The sequence below is a fragment of the Amphiura filiformis genome, chromosome 12, assembly GCF_039555335.1.
Source record: "Amphiura filiformis chromosome 12, Afil_fr2py, whole genome shotgun sequence".
NCBI lineage: Eukaryota > Metazoa > Echinodermata > Ophiuroidea > Amphilepidida > Amphiuridae > Amphiura > Amphiura filiformis.
In genome coordinates, this window is record NC_092639.1 from 22,970,867 (window position 1) to 22,990,301 (window position 19,435).

The window sequence follows — 19,435 nt, forward strand, 5'->3', positions numbered from 1 at the left end:
CCTAATTATTTTGTGCAAAATTTCGCCATTATGTATCCTTAGCCTTGGGCGCCACAGCCCCTAGCTACGCCACTATTGTTGAGCAAAGCCAGGTCTGCGGCAGGCCTGCAAGACACCAAAACATTGATTAATAGGGTGGGGGAAGTGTAGGATAAAGGTGTAGGTGTCTGTGCATGGCACACTAGAAAAGCACAAGTGCCGGGTTGTGATACGGTGGCACAAAGTATGTACAGAAAAGCGCCATACAATTGTTATTTCATTTCATTTCTGTATAATAATACTGCATCTTACGTGTTCTGGAAATCATGTGCCGCGATCACATTTATTTATCTTTGTTTATTAACATATTTTTATGTTACGTAAATAAACCTCATATTTGACCATTTTAGCAAATCTTCCCGTTCATCGACAATTTTATGTTCAAAATTACGCATTTTCACACCAACCTATAGGTTATCTCCCAAGCCAGCGCTAATCTTTATAATTTTGTATTTATATCAAATTCTTTATTCCATCGTATTTTTTCAGTAATTGGAAACTTTTTGTGCACCTTGCCCCACTATTTGAGCGAGCCAACTGATACTGCTGATATTCTGACCAATGATAAGAAGGCTTCAGCAGAATTGCTGAGTAAATTTCTCTGCCTCTCTGATGATCGAGATTTAGTGACGAAGAACGAAACGTCAGAGTTTTGCCAGGTAAACAATTCGCTTGTTTATTATCTCATGATCTTGCAGAGGGGAAATGTAGTTTGTAGTACAATCTTATGACCGATTTTAGGGGGAGACAATAGAAATGTTTACCAAAAGAACATATCCTTGTTTATACCATGATATTGTTGCATTGCCTTGTTCATCTTCCTTTTAGCACAAAAATACCGTGTTTTGGGCCCAAATTACACAATTTTGCTCGCTTCGCACGCTTTGCATTTTTCTCAAAAATTATAGAGCATTGATGACAAGTAAGATATTATAACGCCGGTCGTGCGGGGCTCACAACTGGGTTACGGGAATTAATTGCAAAGTACAATTAATCAGACAAAAATACACGCAAGTATTTTACGTTAAAACCCAAAGCTCTTTTTAATGTTGTAACTCTTAAGTTTCGGCACGCAGGCCTATGCAGTACGTTTTCTCTAAGTATTACTGATATTCACCTGAATATCATGAATCGGTAAGGCTATCGAGAGCTACTCTCTCGGTTAAGACCAACGGTCTGAATCCAGTCTAGAATCTGACTGACTCTTCTTGAGTTTGGGACCTCTATTTATCTGATTTTGGAGGCTGCCACGTCAGCAGAAATGTTGGTTACGAAACCATTACTCAGCAAAAATTATGGTTATGAAATTTGATGACGTGGAGCTTATAAATTAAGTATGTTCAAAACAATTTAATACATTTTCATAATTAACATTAACGTGTCATTTAGTGCCAGGGGGAACTTGTTTACCAAATTAAGAATATTCGTCCTTCATAACAAGTTATATAAATTCATGAATATACCGATTCCTGAAATCACACGTGGATTATCTTGTTAAACTGTATGAACCATAATCATAATTAGTAATCTTAACACACATTAACACGGCTTATCCGTTGGAATTTTGGTTTTTAACCAAAGTTGTAAACAGCTATTTCCGTGAGAAAATACATGATCTAAATGAAAATAACTTGGGACTGAAGAATTTGTTGGCCTAATTTGATTCACGATAAATTATGATAAATTTAACGAACTGGCAATGAACTTCCCGTTACATACCCCCCTGCCAAGTTCGATTCTCCGAATCGTAAAATGAAACATAATATATCTAGATAATTTTTATGGAGTATTTCATCACGAGCATTCCATAATATTGCCTCATCAACGTGGGCATGGGAGCACTAAGTTGTTACAAGTTTGTTTTCATCGAAAGGTTTAGCAGTGTCTTGGGTCTTACGTCCACTTCCCATGAAAACAACCATGTCACATTAAACTGCCATATTCATTTTCATTATATAAGTTGAACCAAATAACTTTTTTTTTAAATACATCTACAACCTTATGTTTATAATATGCACCCGTGTTAGTGTACCTGTACCCACATGTATGTATGCAAATCTATTTAATCGCTTTACTGCACCATTACCCTGGTATATAACTGTTAAGGGGCCCTTTTTACAATCTAAAATAAATCCTTCTCCTATTAACAGGCTTAAAGGATTTGTAGTCGATGGACTATTCAGCGTTGTCCGTTATATTCTTAGTCATTCATGCGTCAAGGTCACCAGAGGTATTATACACATGACATGACGTGGTCTCGCAGCATAACACTGTATGTAAACAAGTTGGTGTGGTCTTCCTGGTCAGTCTGTCCGTGTCTTCTCTGTCTTCTCGTCTGTTTCCTATGGTAGGATACACAGCGGTTTCCAATCCCACTCGTTGTGTACAGCTCGGTAGGACAACCTTCGCCTAGACATCCTCTCATCTGCCCGCATCTTTGAACTTGAATTCTTCCAGCAGTGCGACAACCAGTCCTGGTTGGCTTGGTGAGCTTCAGAGTCTTCATCGTCAGCTTTCAGCGGCGGCGCCGTCTTCCCATCAGTCTGGAAGTATCGCCCAGCACCTTTGTCCAGCCTTCTGAAGTTACCAGTTGACACCTTACGGGGTTTTCCCGGTATCCAACGGCTCCTTTTCTTCGGCACCTCCACAGTGTTTATTCTACCACCTTCTGTTTTAGTCATCTGATTAGCAGCACGCTTCGGTATTCTTCTAGCAGCACAATAAGGACTACTTCTGTCCCCTTTGCACGTCTTTTGATCAGCTGCAGCTGTTCCCATCTGCTTAAGTTCAGTCTTATGACTTGATGAGATCCGCTCCATCGTTTTACCATCCTCAACATTATTGCCACCATGCATAACACAAGTGCCATTATCTTCACCTAGAAGATCGATGATCACCTTCCCTGCTAGGTCTCTACTCCTAGGCCACAATGACGATGTTTCCTCATCTCCAGCTGCCGATGATACCACGTAGCTCTTCACCATCTGCACAACCGTCGCAGCCTCTGGATGACCATGCTCGTGTGTCTCCACCACAGGTTCAGCATTTCTAGCATGAAACTCCTGCGTCGCTCTCCAAGGTTTTACTGCCCGCCTTGCTGGTGCATAACGCTCTGGAACCTTTACCACCAATTCAGTCTTCTCCGTAGGAAGTTCATCCGTCAATTCTTCACTTTTCATAGCATTGCTTGCTGATCCCTCTAGCACAGTTTCAATATCCCCTTGAAGTTGTAGCGTCCGTGGCAACCTAACCTGCGTTGCCGTTGTATAATCTTGCGGCAGCATCTCCGTGACCTCAGCTTGTGTAACTTGTACTGGTTCCTTATCAGGCAACGGTTCTTCCAGCACTTCAACATGTCCAATGTGAGACAAATCTGATGTTCCCCAAAGTTGATATCTTCTGACTTCACCGCTTGATATTTTCTCCGGTCGAATCACGCCACTATCATGTCCATACGCAACTGCTTTCTCCAATACTGATGACTCTGCATACCATGCAGCCACCTCTGCTGAACGTTCCGCCTCCGGCTCCTCCTCTGCAACGTGACACGGAAGCATGAAGTGCCCCTGCCTTGGCTTGGGTCTGCTGTCCGTTATCCCGTTACTACCGCAAGCCCTGTATTCAGTTGTGTTCTGAATACCAGTGGTTGCGTGAGTTACCGCCTTGGCTTTCTCTTCACTGGTACTGGTAGACCGTCGTCTATTCTGCAACCACGTGTCTGTTTCTCTTAACTGCCCAGTGGTGTTGCATCGCCTACACCTCCGTTGCTTTACTTCTGAGAGATCACTCTTCGTCACTAACTGCATTGCCACCATCGCTGCTTGATCTAGTGACTCGGGTCTGGTTTGCTTCACTTCCCATCCCAGTTTCCAATCTATAGCGTAGAAGAAGCTCTGCTTTTCCAATACATCTCTCACCTCACAGGGTACTGCGGGGTAAGTCCGCAACACATGCAGACGAATTTCGTTTGCAAGTTCAAATATCATCTCACCATATTCATTCTTGTTCACACCACCGTCGTTGCTTGTAGAAGTAAACTCTGATGCCAGCACTTTCACCAAATTCGTATACTTCAGTTTCCCGTTGATAACGTCTGGTAGGTGTAGCTCACTAGACACAAAAGAGAGCACATTACCGTCCAAACAGGTCACCAAATACAACGCCTTTTCCCTCGGCGTCCACCCATTTACAGCCGCCACTGTCTCAAAATGAGTTATGTAGACTTGCCAACAGCTCGTCCCGTCATACTGGTCTGGTAATATGTGTCTGCTGTCGTCAACACCTAACTCATACACGTACTTTTCTTGGTTTTTCAATAATCGTTGATCACGGTCCCCCGGGTCTCGCCTGTAACTGTTGCCGACTCTCTGTTGGTTAGATACCCGGTCTGCGTACTGCACACCATCACGCCTCTGTGTCCCCAACATCGTGTTCTTGCCCCGTAGGTTCTTTCTGGAATTTCATCGTTGTACCGCATTCAGTAGAAACGTACCAGTTACGTAAACGTTCAGGAAAGACGTACCAGTTACGTCTTCATGATGAAATCCCACCGCTCGCTGCCACCAATATAACGCCGGTCGTGCGGGGCTCACAACTGGGTTACGGGAATTAATTGCAAAGTACAATTAATCAGACAAAAATACACGCAAGTATTTTACGTTAAAACCCAAAGCTCCTTTTAATGTTGTAACTCTTAAGTTTCGGCACGCAGGCCTATGCAGTACGTTTTCTCTAAGTATTACTGATATTCACCTGAATATCATGAATCGGTAAGGCTATCGAGAGCTACTCTCTCGGTTAAGACCAACGGTCTGAATCCAGTCTAGGATCTGACTGACTCTTCTTGAGTTTGGGACCTCTATTTATCTGATTTTGGAGGCTGCCACGTCAGCAGAAATGTTGGTTACGAAACCATTACTCAGCAAAAATTATGGTTATGAAATTTGATGACGTGGAGCTTATAAATTAAGTATGTTCAAAACAATTTAATACATTTTCATAATTAACATTAACGTGTCATTTAGTGCCAGGGGGAACTTGTTTACCAAATTAAGAATATTCGTCCTTCATAACAAGTTATATAAATTCATGAATATACCGATTCCTGAAATCACACGTGGATTATCTTGTTAAATTGTATGAACCATAATCATAATTATTAATCTTAACACACATTAACACGGCTTATCCGTTGGAATTGCCCTAAATCGGGTTACTATCATAATAGTCTTTGTTGCTCCATTATTATGAACACGGAAACTCTAGTAGAAAATATGTACCTATTGTTAGGTGTTTTTAACCAAAGTTGTAAACAGCTATTTCCGTGAGAAAATACATGATCTAAATGAAAATAACTTGGGACTGAAGAATTTGTTGGCCTAATTTGATTCACGATAAATTATGATAAATTTAACGAACTGGCAATGAACTTCCCGTTACAATATGTATATTATAGGGGCAAGGACTACAACTACTGCACAGACAACAGTTGTGGAGTTACAGTCAAAAATGAGGAAAACCAATATTTGATCAATAAATCAATAACTACTTGCCTTGAGTTGCTGAATTTTCAGTGCAGTAGTTGTAGTCCTTGCCCCTATAATATACATATCTTAATGGTCACCAATGCGCTATAATTTTTGAGAAAAATGCAAAAATAGGCACAAAATTCGCCAGGGGTGTAGTACCCCCTTAATTAAATTGCTGTTACCCGTGTACGTGTATATAAACTAACATAAGCATGGATTTTCAATAAAGTGTTTCTCAAGAACTTGTATATATAAATTTTGTTCAAAGGTGGAGAGAGGCGTTGCTACTTCAGTGATATGGGTGGTAATTGGTCAGATTTTTATTGGTGCCGGGTCTGGATTCATATTCCCAATCACCGTTACTTATGTTGAAGATGCAGTGGGCAAAAGCAAAACACTTTCTTACTTGGGTAAGGTATAAGATCACATGCCTAGGATGGCACTCGTCTATGGAAGTTGTAAGCATCTTCGTGAATTGACTTTCAAAAATTGGTCACCAAACATTTACCCTTAGGGGTTGGCTTCGAATCTTTTTTTTTTTAAATCATCCTTTCCGGTTTCTTAACAATCTAAAAATAAAGGCAGTAACACCATGGCTGTCGATCTAAAAAGAATTTGAGCAAGATTGTCGGAATAATGACATCACTGCATTATAATAGCACATCACTGATTAGTAATTTTGAAAACTACCCTCCGGATGATCCAGAAAAAACCCACCTTTTTCCTATGAAATCCAGCATCCACGCGGATCCGCGTTTACTTTAAGTTTTCAAAACTACCCATAATCCACGTTTTCGAACACACGTATGCTTACAACTTTTATATGATATTGACACTCGCGTACACCATTTGAGCAATAAAGTCTTCTTCTTGACAGCTCCCAAAGGAAATCTTTCATTGTCCTTGAAATAACCAGTTTACCAGTTTCTCAAGGCAATATGACCCGGATGGGGAAATCTTTCCTTGTCCCTGAAATAACCAGTTTACCAGTTTCTCAAGGCAATATGACCCGGATGGGGAAATCTTTCATTGTCCTTGAAATAACCAGTTTACCAGTTTCTCAAGGCAATATGACCCGGATGGGGAAATCTTTCCTTGTCCCTGAAATAACCAGTTTACCAGTTTCTCAAGGCAATATGACCCGGATGGGGAAATCTTTCATTGTCCTTGAAATAACGAGTTTACCAGTTTCTCAAGGCAATATGACCCGGATGGGGAAATCTTTCATTGTCCTTGAAATAACCAGTTTACCAGTTTCTCAAGGCAATATGACCCGGATGGGGAAATCTTTCCTTGTCCCTGAAATAACCAGTTTACCAGTTTCTCAAGGCAATATGACCCGGATGGAGAAATCTTTCATTGTCCTTGAAATAACCAGTTTACCAGTTTCTCAAGGCAATATGACCCGGATGGGGAAATCTTTCCTTGTCCCTGAAATAACCAGTTTCTCAAGGCAATATGACCCGGATGGGGAATCTGTTATCTCAGATATAAACCTTGTTCAGTCCCGCTTTCCAGAGAATGACCTTCACCTGAGACACGGTGTTAACGATTCGTAACAGATGTTATTACCCCTTAACTAAACGTTGATAAAATTTCGCCGATTTGATTAAGAGGTTCGTAACGTACTGCTGTTAATAAGAAGGTTGACAGTTCCAAAATTAGGTTGACAGTTCCAGACTCAGGTTGATAGTTCCAAACTTAGGTTGATAGTTCCAAACTTAGGTTGATAGTTCCAAACTTAGGTTGATAGTACCAAACTTAGGTTGATAGTTCCAAACTCAGGGTGACAGTTCCAAACTTAGTTTGACAGTTCAAAACTCAGGCTGACAGTTCCAAACTTAGGTTGATAGTTCAAAACTTAGGTTGATAGTTCCAAACTTAGGTTGACAGTTCTAAACTCAGGTTGACAGTTCCAAACTTAAGTTGACAGTTGCAAACTCATGTTGACAGTTCCAGACTCAGGTTGACAGTTCCAAATTTAGGTTGATAGTTCCAAACTTAGGTTGATAGTTCCAAACTTAGGTTGATAGTTCCAAACTTAGGTTGATAGTTCCAAACTTAGGTTGATAGTTCCAAACTCAGGGTGACAGTTCCAAACTTAGGTTGACAGTTCAAAACTCAGGCTGACAGTTCCAAACTTAGGTTGATAGTTCCAAACTTAGGTTGATAGTTCCAAACTTAGGTTGACAGTTCTAAACTCTGGTTGACAGTTCCAAACTTAAGTTGACAGTTGCAAGCTCATGTTGACAGTTCCAAACTTAGGTTGACAGTTCCATACTTCCAAACTTAGGTTGACAGTTCCAAACTTAGGTTGACAGTTCAAAACTTAGGTTAACAGTTCGAAATTTAGGTTGACAGTTCAAAACTTAGGTTTGACAGTTCTAAACATAGGTTGACAGTTTCAAACTCAGGTTGACAGTAACAAAACTAAGGTTGACAGTTCCAAACTGCATTTCCAAAAAAACCTACATTTTTATAAAGAATAACAAGCTGCTGCACATAAAGAAAACATTTTTTAGTAAGTCAATAAAATATTTAATGTAACGTACCTTTTCTATGTCTGGAACCTTACATGTATATAATGCTGATAAGAAAACCATAAAACCAACAATAAAAGTTAAGTGTTCACAATAAGATAAAGACGATAATACCATGGTGACCTAGTCAACCGTCACCATGGTCAGAAGAGCTAAATAGTGTGACGAAAAACAGCTTGTTATTTCAATAACTACAGTTTGTACGGGTAAAGTTGACGAAGTTGCGTGCCCTGTACAAAATAATCACCGTGATTTTTGATATTGGCCAAAGCCGAGGGCGAGGACACAAAAAATTGTACTGGGAAGTGACACGCGGGCTCTGAAATTCTAACTTTCTCTATAGCTACTTAGAAGTCAATTTTAGGACTCATTAATATAAACCTACTTTTCAAAACAGCACCCAATTTTGTCCAACTTGACCCAGACATAGACTTTAAGGTACATATTTCGAGGAGCATAACAAACACCAAATTGGTGTCTTTTGTCGAGAGTGACATGGTCTTTCAATTCGTGCCGAGTGTCCTTGGCAGACTTGACTATGCTTCAGTGGTCATGAAAGGATTCAATAGATAACCTCTGCCCCAATAATCCCAAGCTATTGTCTGAAACTGCACCTCGAAAGATGTATCGTAAGAACTCAGTCCTCAAATGATAGTCATAATGACCAAAAGATAAATGACTGACTATCATTGAGGACTGAGTTCCGCAGTCTAAACTTGACCCACCAATTCATGTAATTTGTGCGCATGATGATTTGTCTCTGCTATTGCATATAAGGCAGTGAGGGGCATCGTTATATCAAAATTCAAAATTCCTGAAAAGGTACACCAAACCAAACACATACCCGAAAAAGACCTAACAGGGCGACCCCGGGGTCAAATTAAATTAAAATTTGCCTCGGTCACCTTCCCAGCAAACACAAAACGTTTTACAGAAAACGTCGGGTTATATAAAGGGTATATAAAGGGTATAAAACGTTAAATGACATTTAAAAACGTTTTTGAAAACGTGCATATAAATGTTATTTTATAGGTGCTGATAATGTTTTTTCATTAAAAAAAGTTCAAGAACGTATTCACGACCTTCCTATAACCAGACATTTAAATGTTATTAAAACGTTTTGACAAACACGTTTATAACGTTTTAAAAACATTGCTGTGTTTGCTGGGTTAATGCATGACGCTATTGAAAAGTAACTTTATCCAATTAATTTGTAATTGCAGCTTTTGTGTATATCGGAAACCTAGGGGGAGCTGTTATCGGATTTCTGGTAAGCTCTTTCACAAATTCTCTATACGTGGATTTTGATCGTCTAAAGCCGGAAGATATACCAAATATACCACAGAATGATACAAGATGGGTAGGTAAGTAGAGAAGTTGTGATTTCAAAACGCCGGAATTATATGCCTGTGTATCTATTCAAACTCGCTCTCCTGTGGCGGAGCGAGGTCGCTTATTGAATATTCTACACGTACGAAATCAACGCGCAGACAACGTAGAAAATGCATACAATTTGTCCGTTACTCCATTTCATAATACACTAAAGACAGTCAATCATATTGATCATACGAATAGAATGCATTTTAGGATCGTTTTAAGACGTTTAAATTTAATAACAAATTTGTACTGCGTCGCGGTTTTTTTATATATTTATATTTAACAGTTCTTGAAGTGAACTGTATAAATCAAAGACAAAAAAATTAGGTCTCTTTGGTTCCAGCTATAATAGATGTATTTAAAAATGGGTATCGGCATTTAGTGCTGGAAATACCGTTGCGCGAATTCGTTGAAATATAATAAAGTATCTATCAAACAAACAGAGGAAGAGGCTTACGCATCATACACTGGAACATGGACACATTACAAACTAGCGCACGAGATCAAATTAATGATACTTAATCGTTATTCTAAATATATCAATATACAGCGGAAAGAAGAATTACGCATCGCACATTTAAACATGAATTTACAAATGGAAACATAACATGCATAGTGTGATGTGCCCTGAGTAATTTAATTTGATGATTTATCTTTGTTTACAAAGTTACATGAGTGATGACATTTTAGGGGAATTCCCCTCTCAAATTGAGCAAAACAAGTTGAATCATATCTAATTTGGAATATTTGGAAACCCCCTTCAGATTGTAAAGAGATGACATCATATATGGGATTCCCCTCATTAAGTGATGTAATGGGATTTCCCCTCAGGAAGTGATGTCATGTGAAAGGTTTATGTTATAATTAAGACTTTGGAATTTCCCAGATTGAGCATAATGTGAAGGTAGTAAATGGCCCATAATAGAATGGGGTTTTTCCATGCTTGATATATAAGAAATGTAAACACAATTATTGTCACAGTTGATAGTGTTGATCTGGGCTATGCTTACAGTCCAATTCCTTGAAAGAAAGGAAATTACAAACCAGAAATATTTTATGTAGTCAAAGTGCTACTATTTACCAGTGTTGTCGGAGAAGATCTAGAATACGTCAAAGAACGTTATTCTTCCAAGAAAGGAAATATATTCTTCTGTCGACTTGCTGAAGTCTGGTATTTTGATTCAACGCAACTGTCAAAATAAGTGGGGACAACTGCATCGCAGTCCTGCTTCCTGAAGATATTGTATGAAAGGTGGAAATAGCACCAAGTTTGGAGAAAGCAGCGCAAGGAGTTAAATTTGGAGAACTGCGCAAGGAGTTTAGCATAGGAGAACGGCGCAAGGAGTTTAGCATAGGAGGACGGCGCAAGGAGTTTAGTATAGGAGAATTGCGCAAGGAGTTGTAAACGTGTTTGGAGAACACCATTTTCGTGTAAGGATTTTATACGCAAGGAGTTATCAATGCAAGTGTACAAAGGACTTCGCTGATTGTCGCAGGACAAGTGAATAGGGATATATTACATCAGTCGTCCAGAACATTACAAGAACTTTATGATCACCAAGAAGAAGAATGCTGGCTAAGTACAAAATAGATAAAGAGTGATTATATTTGATTAATGTATATGTGCATTTGTAGTCATTATATTGTACCAAACGAAACTTGCTTTCAATTAAAGACTTAGATTTTGTTAGCTTAAACGAACAGTGTATTTGTGTTGTGCATTCGTGTGAGTTCGGGTAAAAGGTGATTTTGGCCTTGAGTCAAGTACGGCTCGTAACAAAATTGGGGGCTCGTCCGGGATATACACTGTAAAAAAAAGTTAACATTAATATACTGAGTCTTGAAAGTGAAAGTACAGTATGGCAGAGTTCAAAGCAGAAGAGTTTCTTGAAACTATAGATTGGGAGAAGTTTGATAAGTTGAAGAAACCTGATTTATTAGCATTTGCAAAATACTATGAATTGGATGTAAAGCAAGCCAACAGAAAACAAATAATCAAAAATGCCTTGATTGAAGTTTTGGTTGATGAAGAGTATTTTGAGGAATCCATTTTGGACAAGAGAAAAGAGGTCAAAACTGAAATCGGGGATGCAGTTAAGTTGAAAGTACTAGAAGTTCAGGTGGAAATGGAAAAAATGAAAATGCAATTGCAGTTGGACATGCAAAAGCTAGATATGCAAAATAAAGAAAAGCAAGAAAGATTAGATATGGAGAAACAGAAAATGGCAATGGAAGACAAAGCGCGCCATGAAAAGATGGCGCTGGAAGCACATTTGAAAGAAAAAGAAATTGAGTTTGAACAAGAGAAGTTGGCTAAGCTAGGTGACAAATACTCATCAAGTTTCTCCTCAAAGTCAAAGTCAGGCTTTGATGTTACAAAGTATGTAAAGCTTGTGCCTAAATTCAAAGAGAAAGAAGTTGACGAGTATTTTCAACATTTTGAAAAGGTAGCTACAAATTTGAAATGGCCTCCAGAGCATTGGACCCTACTGTTACAAAGTAGTTTTGTGGGGAAGGCCAGGGAGACTTACTCAGCTCTACCAATAGAGAAATGTAATAATTATGAAGAAGTCAAACAAGCAGTCCTTAAGGCCTATGAACTGGTGCCTGAAGCATACAGACAAAAGTTCAGAGATTCAAGAAGGCAAGCAGATCAAACGCATGTAGAATTTGCTAGAGTAAAAGAACAAATGTTTGACAGGTGGCTTGGGTCAAAAGAAGTCAAAGATGATTTCGGCCAACTTAAGCAATTAGTTCTTATAGAAGAGTTCAAGAAATGTGTCCACGTTGACATTAAAACCCATTTGGATGAAAGCGCTAGCAAAATTAAGACGCTAAATGAGGCGGCGACAATGGCGGACGACTATGGCTTAACTCACAAATTGAATGCGAGTAGATTTAGTCATAACAGAAGTTATTCAAACAGGTTCAGCCATAACCAACCTAGAGCAAATCAGGGTGGTACACAAGAATGGAGATCTCAGTCTAATCACAGATCCTGGTCTAATTCACAGCATAGTGCTGGTAGAGGGACCCCATGGAGTTCAGGTACCAGACCAACAGGTGGGACTGAATTTAAATCCCAATTAGTTTGCAATTTCTGTAAGAAACCAGGACATACAGTGACCACGTGTCGGAGCTTAAAAGCCAAACAAGATGCACAAAAACAGCAGCAAACTGCTAGTAATACTGTAGGATGTGCAGTGTCACTTGAGTCAAAGAAACAAGTCAGTCAAATCAAAAACAAGAATTCCCACAAAAGGGAGGTGAGACAGACAAGGTGTGTGAAGAATTTGAACCATTTGTGTTAGAGGGAGTAGTATCACTTGGTGATAATGGTAGTCCAAAGCCCATTAAGATTGTGCGAGATACGTGTTGTGCACGGTCTATGATTCTGGAAGGAACTTTGCCCTTTAATGAGGATAGTTCAGCTGGTAATGCTTTGATCCAGGGTATTGGGATGGAAATACTTAATGTTAAATGTACCTCTCCACAAAATTAACTTGACATCTGACTTGGTTTCTGGTCCTGTAACCATAGGAGTTAGACACGAATTGCCAGTCAAAGGAGTGTCCATGTTGCTAGGAAATGATTTGGCAGGGGGAAGGTTTTTCCTGACCCAATAGTTACAGATAAGCCCTGTTTGCAGGATGATAGTAGTGAGGAAAAGGAGATATTTCCTGCATGTGCAGTTACACGGGCAATGAGTAAGAGGGCCTCTGTAGAAACAATTGAGGACAACCAAATTGATGACTTAGGCTACAATTTGGAAGACACATTTGTGTCACAGTTGAATGAGAAAGAAGATAAACTTCCTTCTTCTGGGGATAAAAATACCCCTCAAAATGACACAGCCTCTGAGCATGAACAAATTGGGGAAACATTGAGAGACCCATTAAGTCATGACAAGCTAATTCTGGAGCAACACAATGACCCAGAACTCAAAGAGATCAATCAAAGGGCATTGACCCTAGAAGAAGCAGAACAAAATTCTGTCTGTTTTTACAAACAAGATGATGTGCTAATGAGAAAATGGCGGCCCCCTGATGCACCTGCCGATGAAGAGTGGAAGGTAGTGCACCAAATTGTGGTACCAAAAGTCTACCACACTGAAGTTATTAACATAGCACATGATAGTCCCATGGCAGGGCATTTGGGTGTTAAGAAAACTCATGAAAGAATTCTGAGACATTTCTGGTGGCCCACTCTCAGAAAAGATGTTTCTGAATATTGCAAAACATGTCACATATGCCAAGTAGTAGGAAGCCAAATCAGAAAATACCTCCTGCTCCATTAAAGCCAATTCCAGCCTTTGATGAACCATTTAGTAGGGTTATTATTGATTGTGTAGGCCCCTTACCAAAGACTAAGTCAGGTAATCAGTACCTTCTGACAATTATGTGTGCGTCAACACGCTTTCCTGAAGCCATACCATTGAGAAATATTAAAGCAGTGACCATAGTGAAAGCTTTAACCAAGTTCTTCACATTTGTGGGGCTCCCCAAGTCCATACAGTCAGACCAGGGATCAAACTTTACTTCTGGAGTATTTCAGCAGGTCATGTATCAATTAGGTATAGAACAGTATACCTCAAGTGCTTACCATCCAGAATCACAAGGTGCACTAGAAAGGTTCCACCAAACACTGAAAAACATGATCAGGACATACTGTTTGGAATTTCAGAGGGACTGGGATGAGGGAGTACACTTGTTGTTGTTTGCTGCTAGGGAAGCTGTTCAGGAAACTTTAGGATTTAGTCCTTTTGAGTTAGTGTTTGGACACACAGTACGCGGACCCTTAAAGTTGTTGAAAGAAAAGTGGCTCAATGAGAAATCAGATATCAATTTATTGGATTATGTCTCCAATTTTAAGCATAGGCTTAACAGAGCAACTGATATCGCCAAGGAAAACTTGAAACAGGGTCAGGCCAAAATGAAACAATGGTATAATAAGCATACCAGAGAAAGAGTGTTCAAACTAGGTGACAAAGTTCTAGTATTGTTTCCAATTCCAGGACACCCATTACAAGCCAGATATCATGGCCCATGTGAGGTAGAGTCAAAAGTGGGTGAAGTGGATTATATTATCAAGACTCCTGGTAGACGCAAGAGCAGGCAGTTATGCCACATAAATATGCTCAAAGAGTATGTTGAAAGAAGTGACAGTGGCATTCCAAAACCTATGTGTACAGTAAAACATGCTAATGTAGACAAACATGCCGATGTAGACAAAATCGCCAATGTAGACAAGAGTAAAGATGACAATTCTGATGTCACATTTGACCAGGATAAAGAGCTGGAGCACAAAGAGTATAATGTAAAATTGAACAATTCTGATGTGCTCCCTAATTTGGACTCAAAGTTAGGTCATCTTTCTCAAGATCAACAAAGTCAAATTGCAAATTTGATTCACAAATTTGACAATATATTTCCTGATACGCCAAGTAGAACAAATGCTGCATTTCATGATGTAGATGTTGGTGAAACTAAACCAATTAAGCAGCATCCTTACAGAGTCAATCCATTGAAAATGGAACATCTCAAAAATGAGATCAATTACATGCTAGACAATGATATCATAGAACCAAGTAGTAGTGAGTGGAGTTCACCATGCATTCTTGTTCCCAAGCCTGATGGTTCATACCGATTGGTCGCAGACATGAGAGCTGCAAATGTTCATTCAAAGACAGACTCATACCCAATTCCAAGAATTGATGATTGCATTGACAAAATTGGGAATGCAAAATTTGTTAGCAAATTTGATCTTTTGAAAGGGTACTGGCAGGTTCCACTCACAGACCGTGCCAAAGAGATTTCTGCCTTTTGTACACCATTTGGTCTTTACCAATACAAAGTTATGCCATTTGGGTTGCAAAACGCACCTGCAACATTTCAGAGAATTGTAAATCAAATTGTGGCAGACATAGAGGGATGTGAAGCGTATGTAGATGATTTGATTGTTTACAGTCAAACTTGGGAACAACACATGGAACAACTCCATCAATTGTTTAAGAAGCTGTCTGAAGTACAGTTAACAGTCAATCTGGTAAAAAGTGAGTTTTGCCATGCCACAGTCACATACTTGGGATATGTTGTAGGTCAAGGTCAGGTGAAACCTATCAAAGCCAAAGTTGAAGCAATTGAGCAATACCCCACACCTGTAAACAAGAAGGCACTCATGAGATTTCTAGGAATGGTTGGCTATTATAGAAAGTTCTGTCCAAACTTTTCAGAGATAGCAAGTCCTTTGACTGATTTGTTGAAGAAAGATGCAAAATTCATTTGGTCAGAACAGTGTGAAAATGCTTTTCACAAAGTCAAATCTATACTCATGAGTTCACCAGTACTTACTGCACCTGATTTTCAGAAGCAGTTTAAGTTGACTGTTGATGCCAGTGACATAGGCTGTGGAGGTGTTGTGATGCAAGAGGGTGAAGATCAAATAGATCACCCCATTTGTTACTTTTCAAGGAAATTCAACAAGCACCAGAGAAATTACTCCACAATTGAGAAGGAGTGTCTAGCATTGCTATTAGCACTGCTACATTTTGATGTGTATTTGGGTACCACAGTATACCCTGTGCTTGTTTTCACAGATCACAATCCCTCACCTTCATCAACAGGATGAAGAACAAAAACCAAAGACTGGTGAGGTGGAGTTTGACCTTGCAAGAGTACAATCTGGACATCAAACATATTAAGGGAAAAGACAATGTAATGGCTGATGCCTTGTCCAGAATTGCATAAAAACTGACAAACAAAAATTCCTTTAAGGTTAAACACAATTGATTTTCAAGGCTTGATTCCAGAGGGGCGTAAGTTAATAATGGAAACAGCCATGCAGAAAAGAATGAACTCAAGCGTACAATAGTGTATCAATCTGAACTAGGGCCACGGACAAACCGCGGCTCGTGAGTCATCCTACATGTTGCAGGGGATAGGGAAGGGGCGACCGGCGACCATGATAGGACCATATGGGCTGATGAGGGGGGGGGGAGTGATTGTAGGCAGCCGTTTTCGGCAATTTTCCTTTGGATTTTCTAAATTTTCAATTTTTAAAATTATCCTGGATGATATCTGTCGTGAAATAAATCAATGCTTCTATAGGCTATAATTGGCCTAGTATGCCTATTTATACCCTGATTATGCAATAGGCCTACAACAATAACTACAACAACAGTAACAAAACCAACAACCAATATTTTGTTTATCTAATTTGTAAAAATATATTCATAGGCCGCGCCTATTAGACTAGTATAGCCTAAAAATTCCTGAATTATATAATGAAAAAAAAAACGGGCAAAAACAATCAATCGCTGCAATCAGAAAGAAAGAAACGAACAAGAAAAAAGAAAAAAGTGAGAGAAAAATAAAATAAAATAGATGGAATGGACCACATAGGGACTCGAACACGTACCAAAGTTTTCCAGCTCAAAACTATAATATTATATAGTCGAACGTGGGTTCGGCGCGCTAACCGATTGAGCTACTGAGTGACCTGTGAAATCGATTGATCTCAAACTGACTATTATGGAATAGTGCATACCAGGCTCTTATGATAAACAATCTCATCACCGCTGTAAATGTCGCAGGTATCGATGGCGAAAAACCTCAATTTTTGCAAAAGTAGCTTAAATTTGGAGTGAAATTCAAATGGTAAAGGAATCGACATACTTTTGAGAAATAATGTAGGCAGTTAGAAATCAAAATTAACGTTCCACAATCCAGATATCGATAATGTAACATAACAGTGTTTTGCGGTACAAGATTCTCGAAAATTGTTCCCAAAAACGGGCTAATAAAATTTAATCGGTACTGTATTTGGTTCTTCCCCATTGCAACATTATTTCTTTGGTCGATTTGTAGTACAATACAAAAAAGGAGAAAACAATCACTCGGTGTGGTTTTATACGGAGCGAATATTTGAAAAACACTGCATGGAACGTGTTTTTGATCTTGTGAACATGGTGCGTAAAAATGATTTAAACGAAGGATTTTCAAACGGATTCTAACAATTTGTATAAACACACAAAAATAATGTTAAGATACATCCATGCACCAACATTTGACTCACTGCGATATTTGATTGCTGAGAAAACGCGGTTTTAGAGAACAACTTTATACGTCTTTTATACGTTTTTTATACGTTTCTTCGTGTAACCTTAAGAAGGAACTTGTGTGACAAGTAGTCACTGTGTATGTTGAGTTAAGCACTCGAAGTTAATATTATGTTGAAGTTGATGTTACAGAAGAAAACATTTAAGAAAGTTTTCATTACATTCAAACTTTCTTCTTTTAAGGGGGCGGGGTGTGATGTGCCCTGAGTAATTTAATTTGATGATTTATCTTTGTTTACAAAGTTACATGAGTGATGACATTTTGGGGAATTCCCCTCTCAAATTGAGCAAAACAACTTGAATCATATCTAATTTGGAATATTTGGAAACCCCCCTTCAGATTGTAAAGAGATGACATCATATGGGATTTCCCCTCAGGAAGTGATGTAATGGGATTTCCCTCAGGAAGTGATGTCATGTGAAAGGTTTATGTTATAATTAAGACTTTGGAATTTCCCAGATTGAGCATAATGTGAAGGTAGTAAATGGCCCATAATAGAATGGGGTTTTTCCCATGCTTGATATATAAGAAATGTAAACACAATTATTGTCACAGTTGATAGTGTTGATCTGGGCTATGCTTACAGTCCAATTCCTTGAAAGAAAGGAAATTACAAACCAGAAATATTTTATGTAGTCAAAGTGCTACTATTTACCAGTGTTGTCGGAGAAGATCTAGAATACGTCAAAGAACGTTATTCTTCCAAGAAAGGAAATATATTCTTCTGTCGACTTGCTGAAGTCTGGTATTTTGATTCAACGCAACTGTCAAAATAAGTGGGGACAACTGCATCGCAGTCCTGCTTCCTGAAGATATTGTGTGAAAGGTGGAAATAGCACCAAGTTTGGAGAAAGCAGCGCAAGGAGTTAAATTTGGAGAACTGCGCAAGGCGTTTAGCATAGGAGAACGGCGCAAGGAGTTTAGCATAGGAGGACGGCGCAAGGAGTTTAGTATAGGAGAATTGCGCAAGGAGTTGTAAACGTGTTTGGAGAACACCATTTTCGTGTAAGGATTTTATACGCAAGGAGTTATCAATGCAAGTGTACAAAGGACTTCGCTGATTGTCGCAGGACAAGTGAATAGGGATATATTACATCAGTCGTCCAGAACATTACAAGAACTTCATGATCACCAAGAAGAAGAATGCTGGCTAAGTACAAAATAGATAAAGAGTGATTATATTTGATTAATGTATATATTGTGCATTTGTAGTCATTATATTGTACCAAACGAAACTTGCTTTCAATTAAAGACTTAGATTTTGTTAGCTTAAACGAACAGTGTATTTGTGTTGTGCATTCGTGTGAGTTCGGGTAAAAGGTGATTTTGGCCTTGAGTCAAGTACGGCTCGTAACAATAGGCAGATATACCAGAGTAAAAACTCCGGACATACCGGCCTGTGCGGGGACTTGAACCCCAGACCTCTCGCTTGTCGGGCGAGCGCTCTACCACTGAGCTACACAGACTGTCCCTGATAAACAGGACTCAAGTCTGGTACTTATGGATATGAGCAGTCAAGGGTAAACAATACAAACAGCACATTACACCCAGTGTACGAGATCAATTAATGATGCTTACCCGCCAGCCTAATATAATCATACAAACAGAGGAAGAGGCTTACGCATCATACACTGGAACATGGAAACATTCAAACATTACAAACTAGCGCACGAGATCAAATTAATGATGCTTAATCGTTATTCTTAATATCAATATATAGGGGAAAGAAGAATTACGCATCGCACACTATAGCACATTTAAACATGAATTTACAAATGGAAACATAACATGCATAGGCAGATATACCAGAGTAAAAACTCCGGACATACCGGCC

General features: G+C 39.1%; 1 protein-coding gene across 1 annotated transcript in view; it reads left to right on the top strand.

The window, feature by feature from the left end:
• Positions 1-19,435, top strand: part of LOC140166713 (solute carrier organic anion transporter family member 2A1-like) — a 45,267-nt gene that overhangs the window by 9,965 nt on the left and 15,867 nt on the right. The window contains exons 3-5 of the mRNA XM_072190213.1: positions 529-698; positions 5,836-5,977; positions 9,331-9,471. Coding sequence (XP_072046314.1) covers positions 529-698; positions 5,836-5,977; positions 9,331-9,471 — 453 coding nt within the window. The remainder of the gene's footprint in view (positions 1-528; positions 699-5,835; positions 5,978-9,330; positions 9,472-19,435) is intronic.